The sequence below is a fragment of the Nomascus leucogenys genome, chromosome 12, assembly GCF_006542625.1.
Source record: "Nomascus leucogenys isolate Asia chromosome 12, Asia_NLE_v1, whole genome shotgun sequence".
Taxonomy (NCBI): Eukaryota; Metazoa; Chordata; class Mammalia; order Primates; family Hylobatidae; genus Nomascus; species Nomascus leucogenys.
In genome coordinates, this window is record NC_044392.1 from 20,175,191 (window position 1) to 20,195,269 (window position 20,079).

Genomic DNA, 20,079 nt, shown 5'->3' on the forward strand with positions numbered 1-20,079 from the left:
CAGTGGAAAGCAGTTAAAGTTCTTTAATTGGGGGAGGCAATGAAGGGGTAATAAAATTGGTTATAGAAATACTGCTCTGGCTATAGTGTTGAGAATGAATTGGAGTAGCCAGAGTAGATTCAAGAAGACTTTAGTAAGATTATTCCAACAGGCCAGGACCTGTTATAGGGTGGTGGCAATGGAGAGAGATGGACAGAATGGAGAGTGTATTTAGGAGGTAAAAATGACAGAACTTGGTGATGCACTGAATGTGGAATGGGGAAGGTGTCTAGGCGGACTGCTAGGTTTATGGTTTGCATATTAGGGTGGATGGTAGCGGTTTCATTTACTGAGACAGGGAGCCCTGGCAGAGTACCCAGCTTTTAGAGTGGATGGGGGAAGGGTAGAGTGCATCTGGTGTTGGGCATTTTGAAGTGATTTACATAAAACAAACTGAAGGTATCTTTAACACTGAGTCCAGCAGGTTAGCATATTTATTCAGCAAGCACTGCGCCTTTTTTTTGTTGTTTTTGGTGTCTTCAACTCCTGGCCTCGGATTTCCCCTCCTTCCCCCACCTCTCCCAGCCTCCGCCTCCCAAAGTGCTGGGATTTCAGCAGTGAGCCTCCGTGCCTGGCCAGCATCGCGCTGTTTGTGCAGTGTGCCCTGTGCTAGGTCTTGCAGTGGGTACCAGTAGAGCCATAAAAGTACAAAAGATAATTGGACGTTTAGTAGAGTCCTGAAAGGGGGAGAAATAGGAATATACCTAACCATAAGAAAAACCAGCAAGAGCGGAAAAAGAGCTCGTCCTCCAGATCAATAAGTTAATCACTTATGTCTGTGATACCCTGCATTTTGGGTGATTCTCTGTCGAGGTCCTCTTAAGTCCAGACTTTTGATATAATTTGCAGTTTGCGCCATTTGGATTCCTGAAGCATCTTTACAAGCCACCTACATTCCTTATGGAGCTGTGGCACAACAGCAAGCCCACGATGTCTCACCGGATTAATAAAAATATAGGCGCTCATGCTTTTGTTTACTGATATAGTATCTCCTCCTCCCGTCACTCCATCAACCCCCACGCGACATAACTTTCCGGAAGTAAGCAAAATCCGTTATCAAGATGAAACTCCGGGGCCCAGGCTCCACAGCTGCCATAAACTAGATGGCACGTTAGAAGCCGGTGGGTGTAGGTGAGGCACGCTGGCGCCCGCGGGCCCTTCTCCAGTCGCTACCCAGTGGGAATCCGCGGTCCAGCCCCGAAACCAGGCTGAGCTTCCCAGAGCGCAACCTCCTTTTCCCCCAGCAGCGCCGGCGCCGCAGAAGCCGCGTGTCCCCAGGCGCACTCCCCCAAGGTGAGCCTCCGCACCCCGCGGAGGCGGCTGGGTCGCGGGTCTGGGCGGGGCCGTCCGGACACTCTCGCCGCTGCGCACCTCCCCCGCGAGCTGCTGGCTTCCTCGACCTCTCCACCCAAAACTGGCCCAAGCGCCAATCGTCGGCCTCTCACCTCCTACAGCAGGTGACCCATGGCCAATCGCCAGGGGTCTCTTTGCCAGGAGCCGCCAGGGCCAGCCAATCGGGGCGGCCCCGGGACGGGGAAGGGGTGGGAGGTGAAGGGGGTGTCCCGGGGGACGGGCTGAACCTCAGTCAGGACCGCCTGCGCCGCAGTCCGGGGAGTCGGTCGAGGGGAGAAGAAAAAGGGGTGCTCGGGAGCAGCCCCCGTCTCCCTCCCCTGGAGGCACAGAGGGCGGGGGCCTTGGCGAATGGCTTTCTTGCTGGCCACTTGCGGAGTGAGTAGACCCCGAGGGTCTGAGAGAGGGGCCGGCCCCTACCCCTGAGTCCCCGGGGTCCCGGCCGCGAGGCCGGGGCGCGAATGTCGTGCTCACCCTGCCTCCTCCCCGCCGCCCCCTGGGGTGAGTAGGACGACGTGGCTGCCGGGGCCCCTCTTCCTCGGGAGTTCTCCTCACTTCCTCAGCCTAGATGGGGTGGAGGCTGAGGTCAGGGCCTCCAGTTCCACCGAGAGGGCATTCGCCCCCAAATCAGGCTTTGGAGGAGGTCTCTTTTTTTGTATTCATTTTTGTGGAACTCTATTTTCCTTTTGAAAGCTGTCTCAGAATATGATTTTAAGCAGAAAAGTTAAGCTTTCTCTTATGTGAAAGCTTAATTTTGACCAGTTGCCCATTAATAGAATCTCCGGTTGCAGGCCAAGTGTTTTTTGGTGGTGGTTTATTTTTGGCACTGTGTTCGTGCCTGGCTCTGTATTTTATGTGTATAAAGTAATTACGGATGCTATTGTTTTTGAGTATGTGTGTCGGGAAGGAGGTGATTTTACGCTTTTTGGGTAGCTTGTGCAAAAATACTGACAACTTTGGTATAGTTTTATGGGGTTCTTAGCCCAGCTGAGTTATGGAAAGTTGAGTATAATTAATGGACTAGGAAGCATATTTGAGTAATGCACTTTTTGCTGACATTCATACATATAATACATACATTATAAGTATTTGTTATGAAAGGTTGAGAGATGTATTGAACAGGAAAACTAGTTTTGCTAATTTGAAGTAATACTTTGTTTTGCTTTTTGATTAAACTGTTTACTTTTAGCTGTATTAAGGAAGTTAAAAAAAATCAAGTAATTCCTAGTTTCTCAGTGGAGAAGCTGGAAGCATCTTAGAATAGTAGTAGCAGTTTTAAGTTTTTACAGTGAACTTTAAAACTGGAAATTCTCACGCAGTTAATTATGAATAATCTCTCTTGAACACTGCCTGTATTGAACTAAGTAGGTGATGAAGCCCTTTAATGAATACTGTTAGCATCTGTCATTTATTTGTACTTTAAATATATTGTTTTACTCCTTCCACCCCCCCCTTTTTTTTTTTTTTTTTTTTTTTTTTGGTGCAGCCCGACAAGAGACAACCTAAATAAAAATACCGTATTACCTTTTCTAGTTCAGGGAAGGTGTATGATTAAAAGTCAGATTTGGGCCAGGCGTGGTGGCTCAGACCTGCAATCCCAACACTTTGGGAGGCTGAGGCAGGAGAATTGCTTGAGTCCAGGAGCTGGAGACCAGCCTGGGCAACAAAGCCAGAACCCTCCCCCCGCCCCTGCCCCAATAAAAATTTAAAAGTGAGCTGAGCATGGTGATGATGTGCACCTGTGGTCCCACCTGCTTGGGATGCTGAGGCGGAAGGATCCCTTGAGCCCAGGAGTTTGAGGTTGTGGAGAGCTATGATTGCACCGCTGCACTCTAGCCTGGATGACAGAGAGCAAGACTGTCTCAAAGCAAAACAGAACAAAAAAAAAAAAAAAAAAAAAAGGCGGGCGCAGTGACTCACGCCTGTAATTACAGTGCTGCCTGTAATCCCAGCACTTTGGGAGGCCGAGGTGGGCGGATCTCTTGAGGTCAGAGGTTCGAGACCAGCCTGGCCAACATGGTGAAACCCCGTCTCTACTAAAAACACAAAAATTAGCCGGGCGTGGTGGCGGGCGCCTATAGTCCCAGCCACTCGGGAGGCTGAGGCAGGAGAATCGCATAAACCCGGGAGGGGGAGCCTGACAGTGAGCCGAGATTGTGCCACTGCACTCCAGCCGGCGACAGAGCAAGAGTCTGTCTCCAAAAAAAAAAAAAAAAAAAAAAATCTCTCAAAGAAAAACACAGATTTGTAGTCTGATTTGAGAGCTTAAATGAGAAACAAGAAAGACAACAGATAAGTTTCATCTGTTTCCAAAGTGTCCTGAGTTTGACTTTGACAGAGATGACGATGTATTTGGAAGTGCCCTTCAGTAAATACGAGGCTGCAAAGGCTGTCTACTGGTCACGTTCATTTTGGTATTTCTAAAGTTCTATGATATTTTTAATGTGAACTTTTTAAAATGTTTTTTAATGTGAAAAGATTATTATATTTTGTACGCTCAGCCATCCCCACTTCAATCTCTGTTGATATTAAGATTAGCAGGGAATTTAACTGTAAGTTTGGTTCAGCCAGGAAAGAGCATTATTTTGATAGCACCGTGTTCTGCTGGTTGGAAAGTCAGGCACTCACGTGGTTTGCACGCTATTGATTAAGAAAGAGGACAATGACAAGAAAATCTGATAATCAGGCTTTTGTTCAGAGAAGCAAATTCTAGGATGTCCCCTGGGGTATGTTGAGTTCTATCTATAGCTAAACTTTATACTGTAGAGTGAAAACAGATGTTTATGATGATTGTTATATAGGAAAAAGACTTTTTATGATTACTGTAGTATACTTAGAAAATTATATTTAGGAAGCTTTTCAGTAAAGGTTTAAACAAAGATTGTTATGCTTGAAAGAATAGTTCTTACGCTGACAATGTAATTAAGCCAAGTATTCCTCCTTGAATATTTTAATGAAGTTCTACCACACACAGGCATTTAAAGCTACTTTCCATCTTCCTTATTTTCCATCTCCAGTCACCAGGTCCTGTTACGTTTGTCTTAGTAATATTTTTCAGATTCGTCACTTTTTTCTAGATGATAATGCTTTAATTCAGGCCCTCATGGTCTCTCACCTAGACTTTTGCAAGGCTTTCTGACTAGTCTGTCACTGGACTCCTCTTACCCATCCTTTTTATCCAAAAACAAATTTGGAATGGGTCGCCGCTCTTATAGTTAAGAATGTGTTTTGGCTCCTCCTTGCCAGAGTCCAGCTGCCCAGCATGTCCTGGAGGCCCTTCGTATTCTGGTCCTGATTTATCTCTGAGTCCAGACTTAGCTCCAGGTGCTTTACCCACGGCATCCGCTGTAAACTGTTTCTCATTGAGAACATGCCATCGCCTCTCACAGTTATTTGTCTTTTCACAGCCTTTCCTTCTTGCTTAGATTACCCCACTGTATCTCAAGTGGTAATCCTGCAGTTCTTCCTTAGCATACAGCTCCTGTGTTAACCTTTTCTATGGTGCCTTCCTTCAGGCAGGGTGAGTTTGTTACTCTTGTGTGTGCTACTACAGCACTTTGCTCATCTCTCCATATCACAGCCATCACTAAGTTGTATTGTAAATTTTTAAACATATCTGATACTTGCATTAGACCCTGATTTCCTAGAGATCTGGGATTCTTACTCATCTTTGTATCCCCAGGGACTTTGTCCCTAGTTTAGTGCATGGCACATAGTAGGTGTTCAATAAGTGCTTAAGTGATCAAAATATGTGACGATAATAGCTTAAGTGTGTAAACCTTTGACTCAGTTTTACTGGAGTTAGGTTTTTCCCTGCAAGTTAAAAATGCTTCCTAGGTCACCAAGCTTTCTGGTTGCTACCAGACATGAGAAACAGGAGATTGGAAAAATGTTTAGAAACTGTGTTAAAAATGGTGAGCAGGGCCGGGTGCGGTGGCTCACGCTGTAATCCTAGCACTTTGCGAGGCCCGGGCTGGCAGATCACCTGAGGTCAGGAGTTGGAGAGCAGCCTGGCCAACATGGTAAAACCTCATCTCTAATAAACATACAAAAATTAGCTGGGCGTGGTGGTGGGCATCTGTAAGCCCAGCCACTCGGGGGGCTGAGGCAGGAGAATTGCTTGAACCTGGGAGGAGGAGATGGCAGTGAGCCGAGGTCACACCATTGCACCCCAGCCTGGGTGACAGAGCGAGACTCTGTCTCAAAAAAAAAAAAAAAACAAAAAAGTGGGCAGACTCCCAGGACTCCCCACCTTCCCCTACCCAATCTATAGGACCTCTAACGTGATTAAAATAATGCTAATAGTACGAGTACTAATTGGTTCTGGAGTACTGTTAGTATCATAGGAAATAGCATGTAGGCTAGCTAGAATGTCAGGGAAACTGCTTTAAAGGGATGAAATTTGAGCTCATTCCAGATGATTAGCTAATGCTTAATTATATTTGCTATTAATATTATCTCTATTGTCCTTAAAGACATCCTTTGAAGATGATGATAGTACCTGGCTGTAATAGACATTAAATAAATATATGTATCATGAATGAATGGTTTGGTTGCTCTGTATGTGTGTGTGTACATGTGCGTGCGCAGGAGAGAGAGAAGAGCACTGTAGTTCCTCCCATATTGGAGTTCATTTATTTCTGGAGATACCTTTAGGAACTTGGCTTCTTTGCTGTATTGACTGAACAACTCATTTTTTCCATAATGTGCCACTTCAATTAAGTTATTCTGCTTACTCCGTTGTTTCTTTGCATTCTCTGCGTTCCAGAGCATGTTTTAAAATCTGGTTGTGTTAGTCTTTCTCACTCAGTTTCAAGGTTACACTAAATGACAGAGTTTGCTTGTGTTTTGACATATTTTGTCATACCTTGGAGGACTTGGCTGCAGTTAGAACCTATAAATTCTTACTGTGTTTATTTAAATGAAATTAATTTTTATTAAGGTGAATACATGGGCCCCAGGTTTTCCAATATGGTTAGGAATTTATCCTCCTGAGTGAACCTAGTTGTTTACCTGGAAGTATTGGCATCACAGAATCCTAGAGCTGGAGAGAATTTTCAAGTTCTAATTCCATTTCTACCTTTTTTAAAATTTTTATTATTGTGGAGAAATCAGTCTCAAAGGAGCCAAACGATTTGCCCATGGCCGCATAGCTAGAGAGTAGAATGACTAGGGCCAGAGCCTAGATGACTCTTGCTCTTTTATTTTCTCCAGAGAGAATCAGGGTGCTGCCCTGGCAGTCTCCACCCCTTGGTCACCTTTCCCCTCAAACCCTAGTACTTATTACCATTTTTAGCCACTAATTTTGGTTTCCTTGAGATTCAGCATCCAGATCCAAAAAACATACATTCTTCTGTAAGAGAATATTGTTCCTCAGTTGGCCTCCTTGTGCTTCTCTGCTCCTCAGTCTGGGAGTATGCCTTTTCTGGTTATTCTCCATTTTCTTGCAGATTTGTTCTCTGGCCTTCTCTCTTCTGTGCTCTAGGAGGCTGACTTTTACAACTTGCAGCATCTGGGATCCTTTATCCCTTGGCTTCTGGTTGGGGTTTAGCAAATGGGAAGCAGTGACAGAAAATGGAAGGGAAAAAAGGCCTTTGGAGTATTTATTCCTTCTGCTCCTTCCATGCTTTGAGGCAGTTCTGGCAGTGACTGTCTTACAGCCATCCACGTCCACTGAGTAGCTCCTCCTCTAGCCCGTGGGAACCTTGTTTGTTTCCTTGCCCCTTCAGGCTACTTGCAGCTCCTAGTTCCTGAGTACCTCAGCATCTCTTGTTAGTTTTCTTAGCCCTACTCTCACTTCTACGGGTACTGTAGTCACTTGGTTAAAGAAAAGTTCAAACATTGTATCTGATTATGCTGTTTCCTACCAGGGCCCACTGCTATAATACTTTACCCCTCCCATTTCTGTCCAAACCCTACACTCTCAATTGCATCCTCTGTGAAAGCTTTCTCATCCTTGTAACTTTCTCCTTTGAATTTCTTAGTGCCTTTCTGATAACATTTTACCATGCTTGAATCAATTATTTGTAGACAGATATATATTCCCTCTAATAGAATGAAACTCTTTTAGATCTATGTCTGCTTCATCTTGGCATCCCCAAAGCATCCGGCACAGGGCCATAGTCATAAGAGATGCCCAGTGAATAAGTAATTATTGTAACACTGAATTCTAAGGCCCAGCATAGTGTGTGTAAAAATGTGCTTAGGATAAGATTTGGTGTGAGAGAATGAGTTTTTAGAGAGACAAGAAGATTGTCATTGCCTCATCTTGTTTCTTGTTTTACTACCATTTATTTCAATGTCTTTTTCTCCTAGTCAGTTTCTCTTTCTTCTTAAAAACGTTTAGCCTTGGAAAAATTCAGCAGCCATACATTACAGCAACCAACTAATATAATAAATCCATTAAAATAACTCTGAATTATTTATGATTTTTCCATGAATATTCTGATTTATAATCTGCAAGAACTTCTAGTTCCTTGATTACTTTTTGTGTTTAAATGTTAACAGGTGGGCACATTGCAGAATTCCTTAATTCATTTACAAAATTTTTATTGAGGACTTGCTACAAACCAAACACTAGCCTGGTGGAGATAGTAGAGAATAAAACGAAGTCCTGTCTTCATTGGCTTGTATTTTATATCATCTTGATAGATTTCTGACAATTAAACGAAATCAGTAATTTTGTATGCACTTTTTAACAACTTTAGTGAAAACCAAATCTGTTTTTTTCTGATACTCATTGGCAGCTAAAATCAGATATATGAAGACAGCTTTGGCATATATAATTTCTAAGAGATAAGTGTCAGAACAATCGTTGAGTCTATTCAAGTCAGGGTCGTTGTTTTATTTTGTTTGCCTGTGACTGATCATCTGTTAGTCATGACTAGCTATCACCTTGAGTGTTAATTTGTCAATTTGTTATATTCTGCTGTAGAGATTCAGTCTTGTTAGATTAATATATCAGGTTTTGTTTTTGAAAACATTTCATAATCAAATTTTCAACAAGTATTAGGCTGTAAGAATTTTGCAGTTATTTCAAAACCTGAACTAACTACTAAAATACTCAGTTTAAGGATTCACGTATTTAATGTTAATTTTTCCTAGTTATTTGTAGAACACATTTCCAGGAAGTTTACTCATTTTTGATGGATCCTTAAAAGTAGACTCCAGATAGGCTTTCCAAAATGCTCTTAATCTGAGGTTGGGGAATGGAAGAATATTTTTCTTTCATCCTGTACTAGTAAACCTCTCAGAGTTTATTTAGATCCTGGAATGATTTACTCCATGACTTTTAAGAAAGATACTGCAAGTAGCCTAACCAACTAAAGTATCTCAGAGGAAAAGTGTTGGCTGATTGCCGGCACTACATAGTCCAGCAGTGCTTTTGTTAGGTGGTGTGATGTAGTAGGTGTTTTCTCCTTTAAGAGATTGCTTTCTTGGATGTTGAGTCATGATCATGTTGTTGGCAGGAAGGATGTGGAAAAAAAACTTTGCCATTTCGCTTGGTTGTATTGGCCACTTTTCATTATTTTATTTATTCCAGTATAGTGATTATGAAGTTTTAACTGCTTTTTGCTAGTGTGTGCTTTACCTTTAAATGATATTATAAATTTGTTAGTCTACGTTTTTGCTTGGAAAGGTGTATCTGAGCAGCTTTAGCATTTGCCAGATTTACTCCTGGAAAACATTTTAGAATTTTATAGATAATTTTAAAAGAATAATGCTTATCACCTTGCATGCTAAAATGGTTATAAAATTTTCTAAAAATGTTCATAACCTGTAGCTTCCGAACATTTTTACCTAAAGCTTTTGAATGTAAATTATAAAATAAATGCGTATTTATTTTAAAAAATTAAACAACATGAATGTGTAAAATAAAAACTCAGAGTCCCTGTCTCAAATGCCCCCATTCCTCAGCCCCATTCCCTAGGGGTAACTGCAGGTGTTTTGTTTCTTTTGTTTCATGTGTTTTATTTCAGGGGTGTGTGTGTGTGTGTGTGTGTGTGTACATTTTTTAAAATGAAACTTCTTGTGCGTAAGTAAAATTACATAAAACTGCAACTTCAGTATTATTCATGTGTGTACTTATCTAGCATGAGGTAAGCACTCAGTTAATATTAACTGCATTGAATTCCAGTGTCTTTTATTTCTGTAGCTTGCTTTCTGCATTCAGAACCTGTAAACTCATTTCATTTTAGGTTTTGTAGTTTTTTTAAAAGGCAGTTTGCTGGATTCTGAATCATCTGAGGCAATTTTATATGCCTTTAATCACATTTGTGTCTTAAAAATCCTAGCTACATCCTATATAGAGAGGGTGACCATATAATTTATTGCCTAAACTGGGATACTTGAGAGTGAAGGAGGCTGCTAATAATAACTTTGCTGAGACAACCAGGCATACACTGACTATCCCAGACAAACTAAAATATATGGTCATCCTATTTACAGACTTAAGTTTTTTGTTTGTTTTGGTTAGTTTAGTAACTTCTTATATGGGTTTGTTGAATAAATTGGGAGTGTCTGGGAAAGACAAGCTGTCAGTGATTTAAATAGAGGAAAATGGTACGAATTCCAAATCTTTATTGTTTAGTTGTGTAAGTAACCAAATCACTTTATGGAGTTAGTATTTGTGTTTTGTTCTATAAGTCAAAGGGTGTATTAGTATCAGATGAGGGTATCATGAAGAGTAAGGCATTGTACTAAGGGTTATGATTGAAGTTCTTGCATTTTAGCTGTACCTGATTCCTGTTTGTAAAGCAGCTCATTTCTGTCAGGACTATATGCGAGTAATTCAGATTTGTTTTGTGTTATTTATTTTTTTAGCAGAAACTGAACATTACACATAAACCTTTCTTTGTAAATTTAAAGATAAACGCAATTCTGGTTTTTCAAAGCACTAACATGTTCAAAAATTAGATTCTTTTATGAAAAAAAACCTTTCTTTATATTGTTTGACTCTTTGTTACCAAGGTAATAATTAAGTACAGTTTACCTTTTGTGGTTCAGTCATAATACCCAGTGCTTTCCTGAACATCTCATATTGGAATATTTTTCCTGGTCTGTTTTCCATACTGTGTTTTACCACTTGTTTTGTCCATTACTCATTTCTTTTTTATTACCATTCTCTATTATCTTCTTGGGAGTTCATCAGCTTATAGCTTGTTTTTAAAACGGATGTTAAATACAATTTAACTTATGCATATAGCCTTTACTTGATTGTAGATCTCTATGAAAATTGCCTGTGGTTATAGTATTATCTAGTTCTTCATTCGTTTTGTTTTTGTCCATCAGTACTCATTGAGTGCCTTCTATACATAAGGGCCTGGAGATATAGTGGTGAATCCTGGTTATCTAAGGCTCCAAATTATGAAGGGGAAGTAGAACACCTACCACTGTGTTACTTTACACGCATTACTCATTTAATCTCTCCAGTAACCTTGAGTAGTTTATTATTATACTTGTGGATGAGAAAATGGAGGTGGAAAAAGTAATTTGGCTAGATCACACAGGTAATTCATTAGAAAGTTGCAGATTCAGGATTTAAAACTAGATGAGTGCTTAAAGCTGTGCTCATTTCCACTATGTCAAGGGTCTTCAGGCAGTTTTTAGATTACATTTTAGTGCCCTTCTGTCATTAATTCCTTTTAAACATCATCGTGATTTAATAGAAAAGTATAATGGATTTGGTCAGAGGACTAGGTTGATATCCCAATTGAAAAAAAATTCAGCTGGATGATTTGAGTAAGCACTTATAAAACAGGTTTAAGGCCGGGCGCGGTGGCACACTCTTGTAATCCCAGCACTTTGGGAGGCCGAGGCGGGCGGATCACGAGGTCAGGAGATCGAGACCACGGTGAAACCCCGTCTCTACTAAAAATACAAAATAATTAGCCGGGTGTGGTGGCGGGTGCCTGTAGTCCCAGCTACTCGGAGAGGCTGAGGCAGGAGAATGGCGTGAACCCGGGGGGCGGAGCTTGCAGTGAGCCGAGATTGCGCCACTGCACTCCAGCCTGGGCGACAGAGCGAGACTCCGTCTCAAAAAAAAAAAAAAAACAGGTTTAATATCTGTCTACCTTACTGTATTATAATGCTCAAGTGAGAAAGCTTGTAAAATGTCTAGTAGAGTACCTAATACTCTGAAAAAAATTTAATATACGTTGTGCATCCATGGTGTTAGAGCTGCTTACTTAGCACTACAGAAAAAGACCTTACTTTTCAGGGCATTCTTGGGGCACCTAGCAGTTGGTAAGGTAGCCACAGATACCATGTTGACAATAAAGAACCTAATTTGAAGCCTTAGATTATCAAGACATTGGCTTAAATGGAAAATAACTTCTCTAAGGTATAGTGAAAGGAAAGGTTTAATACTAGGCTCAATTTTATGGATATTTTTTAATTGATAATCTTCACTCCAAATGAATTGATAGTTGACTATTCCTTAGGATTAAAAGAGGTGAAAATCTTAACCCCAGAACTTCCCTGTTCTTCTAAGTCCTGTTCTTCCCTTAGCAGAAATGGATAAACCACGGGGACAGTAGGGATTGTAAATGTTTCCGAATTTTCAGTTATCCAAGGAAACCACAGATTAGTGTGCCTCACATAAAATCATAGTATAATTAATATTTCTGGTCTCTTTAATATACTTTTTTTCATCATCAAACCACTTTTGGTAGGGAGACAAGATGTCATTTCTCTAAAAACTTAATTTGATAACTTAAATTTCTAAGAAAAGCCATTATGTTTGGCATAATCTTTTTTTTTAACTTGCCACTTGCTGCTCATGTACCTACTTTTCCTCTGTGTAGTTACAGATTTTTCTCTTATTATTCCTTTACTTGATTATTGGTGTTAGACTCACAGCATGGTAACTTTCTATTCTCTCTTTTCCTTACTTTTATGGAAGATCAGTACCACACTTGCTTTTTTCCAGTCTTCTGGTATCTCTCCAGTTCTTGAATTTTCAAAAATAATTGTAAGTGATTGAATTGTAAGTATGCTCTATACTTCTTTCATTGGATGAAAGCTTATCTGTGATGCATGTCATCTCAAATTGCTAATTGTGAACATAAACTTTCCAATATTCTCACATTTTAATCAAAATTACATTCCTGCTAAGTTTTCATTAGTTTTATTATAGGGTGTGTGTTTTACTAATTTTAAAAAAAATGTCTACTTTTGTCCAGATTCATGCCATTTATTTTTCATTAGGAGGCTTGTTCTGTGTTTTTCCTTTGTTAAATTTTTAAGCTGTTGTTTAATTTACAGTTCTACTACTGATAACTTACCTGTTTTTCTCGTTATTCTGACTTTTTCTGTGAGATAAAGAATAACTTACTTCTAATATATTTTCTTTTTCTCTTTTTACAACATGTTTTTATTATATTTGATTTTGCCCTATAAGAAAGTACTGCATATAGGACACTTAATCCTTTAAGTTTTCACTGTGAAATAAAATTAGATATGAAAACAATTACTCATTTATGAATTTCTTTTTACAATGTTATTACTCAGACTTCCTGTTCTACCTTATTCTCGGTTCCTCAGGTCGCCCATAGGTTTCTTAATTTCCGGATTCTGGACTCAAGAACTTCACCTTTATCTCCACTGTTCATTACTCTTCCTCTGTCAGCAGGAATTACTTTAAAAGCTCCTACTCTGCCTCAGGAATTGACTCTTGTATTGTTTTACTAAGGAAGTGTCTCCAAAGCAACTATAATTTATATGTACTTCAGACAGTTTTAAGGACTTCTCTTGCAGTACTCTTTTTAATGGGGGTAAAACATTCAGTTATGTGTATGTGTAAAGTATAAATAGTGTTTAATGTCCCAACTGAAATCATTAAGAATTGATTTTGCTGACATTTGTTAGCTTTTAAGTTCCTTCTGAGAAAAGTAACGTTATTTAACTTAAGTATTAGAAAGGTAGTAGGAAGTACTGACATACAGTTTTGAGGCAGTTTGATATTCTTCTACAAGTCTAGATACATTATTTTAGAAATTCCCCTTAAATTGGTCCAGATGTATATGTTTCTCTTTCTCTCTCTATTAAACTGGATACATAGATCCTGGATGATACAGAAGTATGTGTTATTCTTCTTGATTTTATGTATCTACTTTAGGTTTTGCTTCTTTTCTTTCTCTCTTTCCCTCCCTCCCTTCCTTCCTTCCTTCCTTCCTTCCTTCCTTCCTTCCTTCCTTCCTTCCTTCTCTCTCTCTCTCTCTCTCCTGTCCTTCTTTCCTTCCTTCCTCCTTTCCTCTCCTTTCCTCTTTCCTTTCCTTCCCTTTTTTCTTTCCTTCCTCTTCCCCTTGCCCTTCCCTTCCTCGTCTCCCGCCTCCCTCCCCCAACCTTTCTTTGTCTGTCTCTCTTTTTTTTGTTTTGTTTTGTTTTTTTTTTTTTGAGACAGGGTCTTACCCTGTGCCCAGGCTAGAGTAGCTTTATTAATAAAGTGTTTTTGAAAACCAGAGACTTTTTTTTTTAGCATATTCACCACAAAAGTGGTTTTTCTTTACATAGATTTGTAAATTTTATGGTTAGAGTGAAGTTTAATTTCTATTGAGATTCTTCTAATTTAATTTCTTATTACATCGCAGACCATTTTGTCTTTATTTCTCTGTAATTGTTGCGTATAATTTAAACTTTAAATGAATTCATACAGGAATCATCTAATTAGAGCTGTGGCTCACATCAGTGTAATAAACCAAAGAGCAGCAACCTCTTTGGTCCTGAGTGCCAATAATGCGACATAATCCCTTCAGTTACTACTGAAGGACCTGGACAAAAGAGAAAAAAAGACAACATGGAGAAAAGTCTTGAGGGAGTAGAGAATAGGAGAAAGAGAACAGAAAGGCAAGAGAAATCTCGGGAGAGGAGATCGGGGGAAGACCGATGTTGTGGCATCAACAATTTCCAGTCACTGTAGCCAGTGCCATGTGCATTCATTTAACACTGAGCTGGCCCTGATGGGTCTAGTGATGAATGAATGACATAGTTCCTGCCCTTGTGGAGTTTTAATCCTTCAGAGAAGTCACTCAAATATTCAATTATGATAAAATGTGATAAATGTTAGATAGAGCAAGTACAGAGTACTAGAATGTGTATCTACTTGAATTCCAGCTTACTTGTTCTCAACAGCTACCGTAAGAAGTATGAAGTCACACTCCGTCTGAAAGGATCTGCCCTATTTTCAGTTCTTTTCAAAGACAGACCACCCTCAATATGGTAAAGGACTATATATTCTTAGTCCTGTTTAAAACTCGGCCAGGTGCATTGGCCCACACCTTGTAATCTCAGCACTTTTGGGGACCCTGAGGTGGGAGGATTGCTTGAGCTCAGGAGTTTTTATTTTATTGCGGAGACAGGGTCTTGCAGCATAGCAGGACCCTGTCTCCACAAAAAAAGTAAAATAAAAAATTATCTGGGCTTGGTGGCACATGCCTATAGTCCCAGCTACTTGGGAGGCTGAGGTGGGAGGATTCCTTGAGCTCAGGAGGTTGAGGCTGCAGTGAGCCCTGATTGCACCACTGCACTCCAGCCTGGGTGACAGAGCAAGACCCTATCTCAAAAAATAAATAAAAATAAATCTCCATTAAAAAGGATTAATATGAATAAGTGTTGTGGCTTAATGTTCTAAATGTCAAATGGAAAGAGGAACAGTTAATACTTCAGGAGAATTTTTATGAAATATTCTACATTAGGAAGTAGTGGGTTTCTCGTCTCATGAGATACTTAAGAAAAGACTAGATGACTTTCAAAGATGTTATGAAAAGAACTGTGAATGGGAGGTTGGATTAGGTGACTGCTGTAAGTCACAATATAAAGTCATACTTGTGCTTTCTTCTAGAGTATTAGTTTTACTAGATTTGAGAAAACACTTGTTAACTACTTGTTCATGTTATTGATGAATTTTACATGATATTTTATTGGTTGCAGATGGGGCAACTATATACATAAATTTTCCTTTTAAGTACATGAAAAATGTGTGCATTACTATGCAGGAGTGATTGGGCCAGTTCTGGGACTGTCATTATAAATCTCCTGTTACACATTACCTAAAGAAAAATGGGTTGATGAGTATATCTTTGGCTTGGACCTTGCGAAGTGTAAAGTTTATTCTTGAGTTAAAAGAAGGTTGAGGAAGACTAAAGGCAAGTCTAAGAAGAGAGGCAAGGTGAGGTTTATATGATTCTACGAACATCAAAAAGTTGTTTCTGAAGAATTGATTTAGGTAAGGTTTAGATAGCAGTAATTTAAATCTGTTTCCATTCAGTCACTGAACAATTTTTAATCTAATCGGTAATTTGTTTAACAAGGATGTTTTAGTTAGATTTTTACAATGTTAATTCTAAATGGATTCAGAAGAATGAAAATACTTAAAGATCACGTTTCCCCTCTCATTTAGATGCTTTTTTTATTCATTTATGAATATGCCATTAACCTTTTAAAATGTTTACTAAAAACAATGTATTTAGCTGATTTTAACTGGGTTTTGATAGTTTAATTATTGATAATCATGTTACATTGCTGTGTGAAACAAAATAAAACCAAAAAACAAGCCAAACAGTCCTGATTTTTCTGTGGCACAGTAACATGGAAATAAATTGCTCATTTCTTTCATAGTACAGTACTCTAATATCTATGAAATATGATGTATTTATCCATTTCTATATCTTTTGTCACCAAACTGTGTATTTTAAATGTCTCTAACAGGAACTTCTTTGGGTTATCTTTAAAAATGAAGATGTTTAAACACAGTTTTATAAATATGTCTGGATTTTGTATACATTGTTTATTAAGATTTTTTTTTTCAACTTTGTTTTTGTACATGTCATCTCTCATTGGGAAGGGGCTTTGTAATACTCATTGTCAAACAGTTTCTTGACATGTATGTAAAATAGACATATTTATCGCCTTTGAATTTGAAAAAGAAAACAAATTATGAGATAAGTTGATTTTTCCCATGGTCTTAATAGGACTTAGATTTTTAATAAAATGCGATTTTTTCTTTGGTTTTGTTTTTTGAATTTTTGAATTTTAGTTTGGGAAAAGCAACAAAAGTACTATAATAGTAGTAATTGATAGTGTAATTAGTTATTGCCTTTAGTAGAGGTAGTAGCTGCTGTACTAATAATAGGAGGAGGAGGATGCCCGTATTTGGCTGGTAAGAAAACCGAGGTTTGGACAGCCACAATATTGTGTTAGTGAATGCACCAGAATTAGAAACCAGATTTGCCAGCCCATTGCTGTTTCCATAATACCATACCATCTCAATTTGGTGTTTTGAGATAATGGTTGTAAAAGTGCTTTAATGATAAAGTATACAAAGATCAGGTGTTGCTGTATTATAAAATAAACTTTGGCTTCAGTTTACTAAAATGAGAATGTGAAAATAATCAGCATGCTTTGGGCGAAGGCAGGGAGGAGATGACAAGTGAAAGTCAAGTGTGAGATGGGTATGTTGATCCAAGTATGTTTTACCCATTTAGTACAGAATTTTGTGGTTGGGTTGGGATTTTTACAGTAGCGGTTCCTAACCCTCAGTCCCCTGCTTAACAGTATGATGACTAGGCATGAAAATGTGGCACGGTGGTTGTCATATTGTCTCCAACTGTTTTGTGGTTTATACCCAGGATTGATGTATTTTTTAGTCAGAGAAGTTTAAGAACTCGAAAGTTTCTTTGGCTAAAGTTAAAACATAAGAATCCCATGCTCTTGGAGCTTAAAACTCTTTTAAGTATGCAAAAAGTAGGACATGCAAATGCTGCACTTTTAGACCGAGAAGTAAGTAGGCCTTCTAAATAAATAAACATCTATACCACCTCTAAGTGTAATGTTCATGCCAAGGGTGAAAGTGAGTAGGAAACTTGATTAGAAGAGGTATTGTTACTTTACTTAGAGAGGGGCCACCTCTTAGAAGAGGAGAAAATTTAGAGGTTCTTTCTTTAGTAGGGGAGGAGGGAGGAAAACTTCAGAGATCATGGGGTGGGTTGAGGAATGGGAGAACTAAACAGTGAGAGTATGAAGTCAACATTAAGGGAAGAGAGGAATGAACTGAACGAAAAAGGGGAAAATAGGAGGTAACCTACGTGGGTTTTGTTTATGTTCCTTTGTTAAATTACTGTTGTTCTGGTGGTGACTGGGAGCCAATTACAGGGTTTGGGGGAGATAAGAAAGTGATTCGGGAGAAAAGAGTAAATCCAATATGAGCAGCAGCATGTGTAACGGCTGAGAAGGGAAGCAGTGCTCCAAGTTAATGAGGAAGATTGATGTAGCACTGTTTAAATAGACCTAACACTTAAATAGACCTATTATTTGTGTCAAAGTAGAACTGTATTTTAAAAAGTGAAATGTCTTCATGTATGAAGGAAGAAATATTTTTTGTACCATTGCTTGGGTTCTGGTAGATTTATTGCAAATTCTCTTTCTCTAGGGTTTGGATTCAGGATTTGTTCCTAGTGTCCAAGATTTTGATAAGAAACTTACAGAAGCTGATGCTTACCTACAAATCTTGATTGAACAATTAAAGGTATGGCATTAGTTTGTATATTAAATTTATATAAATAGAAAATGTTACTGAGCTTGATTTTTGAGTAAAAACAGTTACTTGATGTTAATTTACAGCCCTCTTATGGTTCTTCAGCAGTTTTTAAAGCAGACTTAAAAGATCTAGCTGACTTATTTAAAGGTCTTTATCTCTAATTATATTGGTAAATACCATATTTATATAATGCTTTTTTGGTCATTAAGAAAAAGGTAAATATGTAGGCATAATTAGAAAAAAATAAGGCAAGATTTGGTTCATATTCTGTTTAAAATTTCCATGAAACTGTGTTTCAGTGGCTCAATTTCTTTTTTTATTTGTTTGTTTGTTTTTCGAGACAGAGTCTCACTCTGTCACCCAGGCTGGAGTGCAGTGGCACGATCTCGGCTCACTGCAACCTCCGCCTCCCAGGTTCAAGCAATTGTTCTTCTGCCTCAGCCTCCTAAGTAGCTGGGATTACAGAGGTGCCTGCCACCACACGTGGTTAATTTTTGTATTTTTAGTAGAGACGGGGTTTCACCATATTGGCCAGGCTGGTCTTGAACTCCTGACCTTGTGATCCGCCCTCCTCGGCCTCCCAAAGTGCTGGGATTACAGGTATGAGTCACCGTGCCCTGCCTAGCAGCTCAATTTCTAACACTTTTTTAATTTGAGGGAGATGGAATATGGGGAGGTGATTTCTCTACCTCTTTTATCATTACTGAAATGAATTGTCTCCTTCAGTTCCTACTTAAAATTAATTAAAAGCAGAGGTGCTGGGAAAAGGACTGTTGATAAACTTGGAAAACAAAGCAGAAAAAAACTTCAAGTTTGAATTGATAGTTTAATTTCTTAAAAGTCATCTGTTTTCTTTTGCTTATAATTCTTCCAGAGTGATTGATCTTGACCAGTTGAAATGATTTCATACAATAGAATTTGACTTTGATTGAGTGCCTTGAAAAAAAATACATGTTGTCTTGAAAATAACATATAAATCATCCCTGGACGAAATGTGTTTAAGAACTAATGTTTGTTTTTCTGTGTTTAGTGAATGTACACCGTGTAGTAAAGTGGCTTGATACTATAACCATTTTTTAAAATCTTGTAGCTTTTTGATGACAAGCTTCAAAACTGCAAAGAAGATGAACAGAGAAAGGTAACTTCCATAACTATGATTTTGACGTTAAAAATTTTAAATTCAGCCTTTTGGAGAACACTAAGTATCTTAGTTTGTTTTTACTTACTATAATAATGTTATTGACCTAGTATAATATTACTGCCATATGGACCTCAAGGGCACTTTTCTGATAAATTTCTGTTATCGTTTCATAATTAAACAAAAGGATAATGTACAGAGTTGTGGAGTTTTTGTTTTGTTTTGTTTTGTTTTGAGACAGTCTTGCTCTGCTGCCCAGGCTGGAGTGCAGTGGCACGATCTCAGCTCACTGCAACCTCCACCTTCTGGGTTAAAACGATTCTCCTGTCTCAGCCTAAAGTAGCTGGGATTACAGGCATGTGCCACACCTGGCCAATTTTTGTATTTTTAATAGAGACAGGGTTTCACCATGTTGGCCAGGCTGGTTTTGAACTCCTGACCTCAGGTAATCCACCCACCTCCACCTCCCAAAGTGCTGGGATTACAGGTGTGAGCCACCACACCCAGCCCAGAGTTTTAATATAATACCTTTTCTGTATCATATTCCTAGGAGTAAGTTATTTCCTTTTCATGTATCATATGTTGAAGGTAGAAAGTTGGTTACATATGGTCACTTCAGATACCAATAAACCAACCAGCAAGAATGTTCAGAATAAATAAAAAGCCATATATGAAGAAACAAATCAAATACTGCTTTAATTATGGTTCTGCTATTGTCCCCCCACTTGCATTTCTGACAGCTACTTTGTAGTTTGCATATTGTCTTTTTTCTAATTAACATTTTTCCTCTCCTTGGCTATTTTTTTTTTTTTTTTGCTTTTCTGTTGACTGTATAGCCTTGCATTTGGCTCTTTTATACCTGTTAATAGTAACTCATGTTATAACTCACCTTTCATTTTTAGTTTTGGGATTTAGTCCCATGTCAATTTAAAACAACTTAGGAAAGATAAACGTGATTTTAAAATAAGTGAAATTCGTAGAAACGCCAAAACTTGTTTTCAGGTAAGGAATAAGAATT

At 38.8% G+C, this 20,079-nt stretch overlaps 1 protein-coding gene across 10 annotated transcripts in view; it reads left to right on the plus strand.

Annotated features, from left to right (window-relative positions):
* OSBPL9 (oxysterol binding protein like 9) overlaps positions 1 to 20,079 on the plus strand; it is a 168,868-nt gene that overhangs the window by 108,165 nt on the left and 40,624 nt on the right. For 5 of the 10 annotated variants that reach the window (XM_004089796.3, XM_003258981.4, XM_003258983.4 and 2 more), the window contains 2 exons: positions 17,816 to 17,911; positions 19,014 to 19,061. In XM_004089796.3, coding sequence (XP_004089844.1) covers positions 17,816 to 17,911; positions 19,014 to 19,061 — 144 coding nt within the window. Of the gene's footprint in view, positions 1 to 1,574; positions 1,768 to 12,292; positions 12,362 to 17,815; positions 17,912 to 19,013; positions 19,062 to 20,079 lie in introns of those variants that run through there. The other 5 variants (XM_030823901.1, XM_012511289.2, XM_003258986.4 and 2 more) reach the window with 3 other exon arrangements.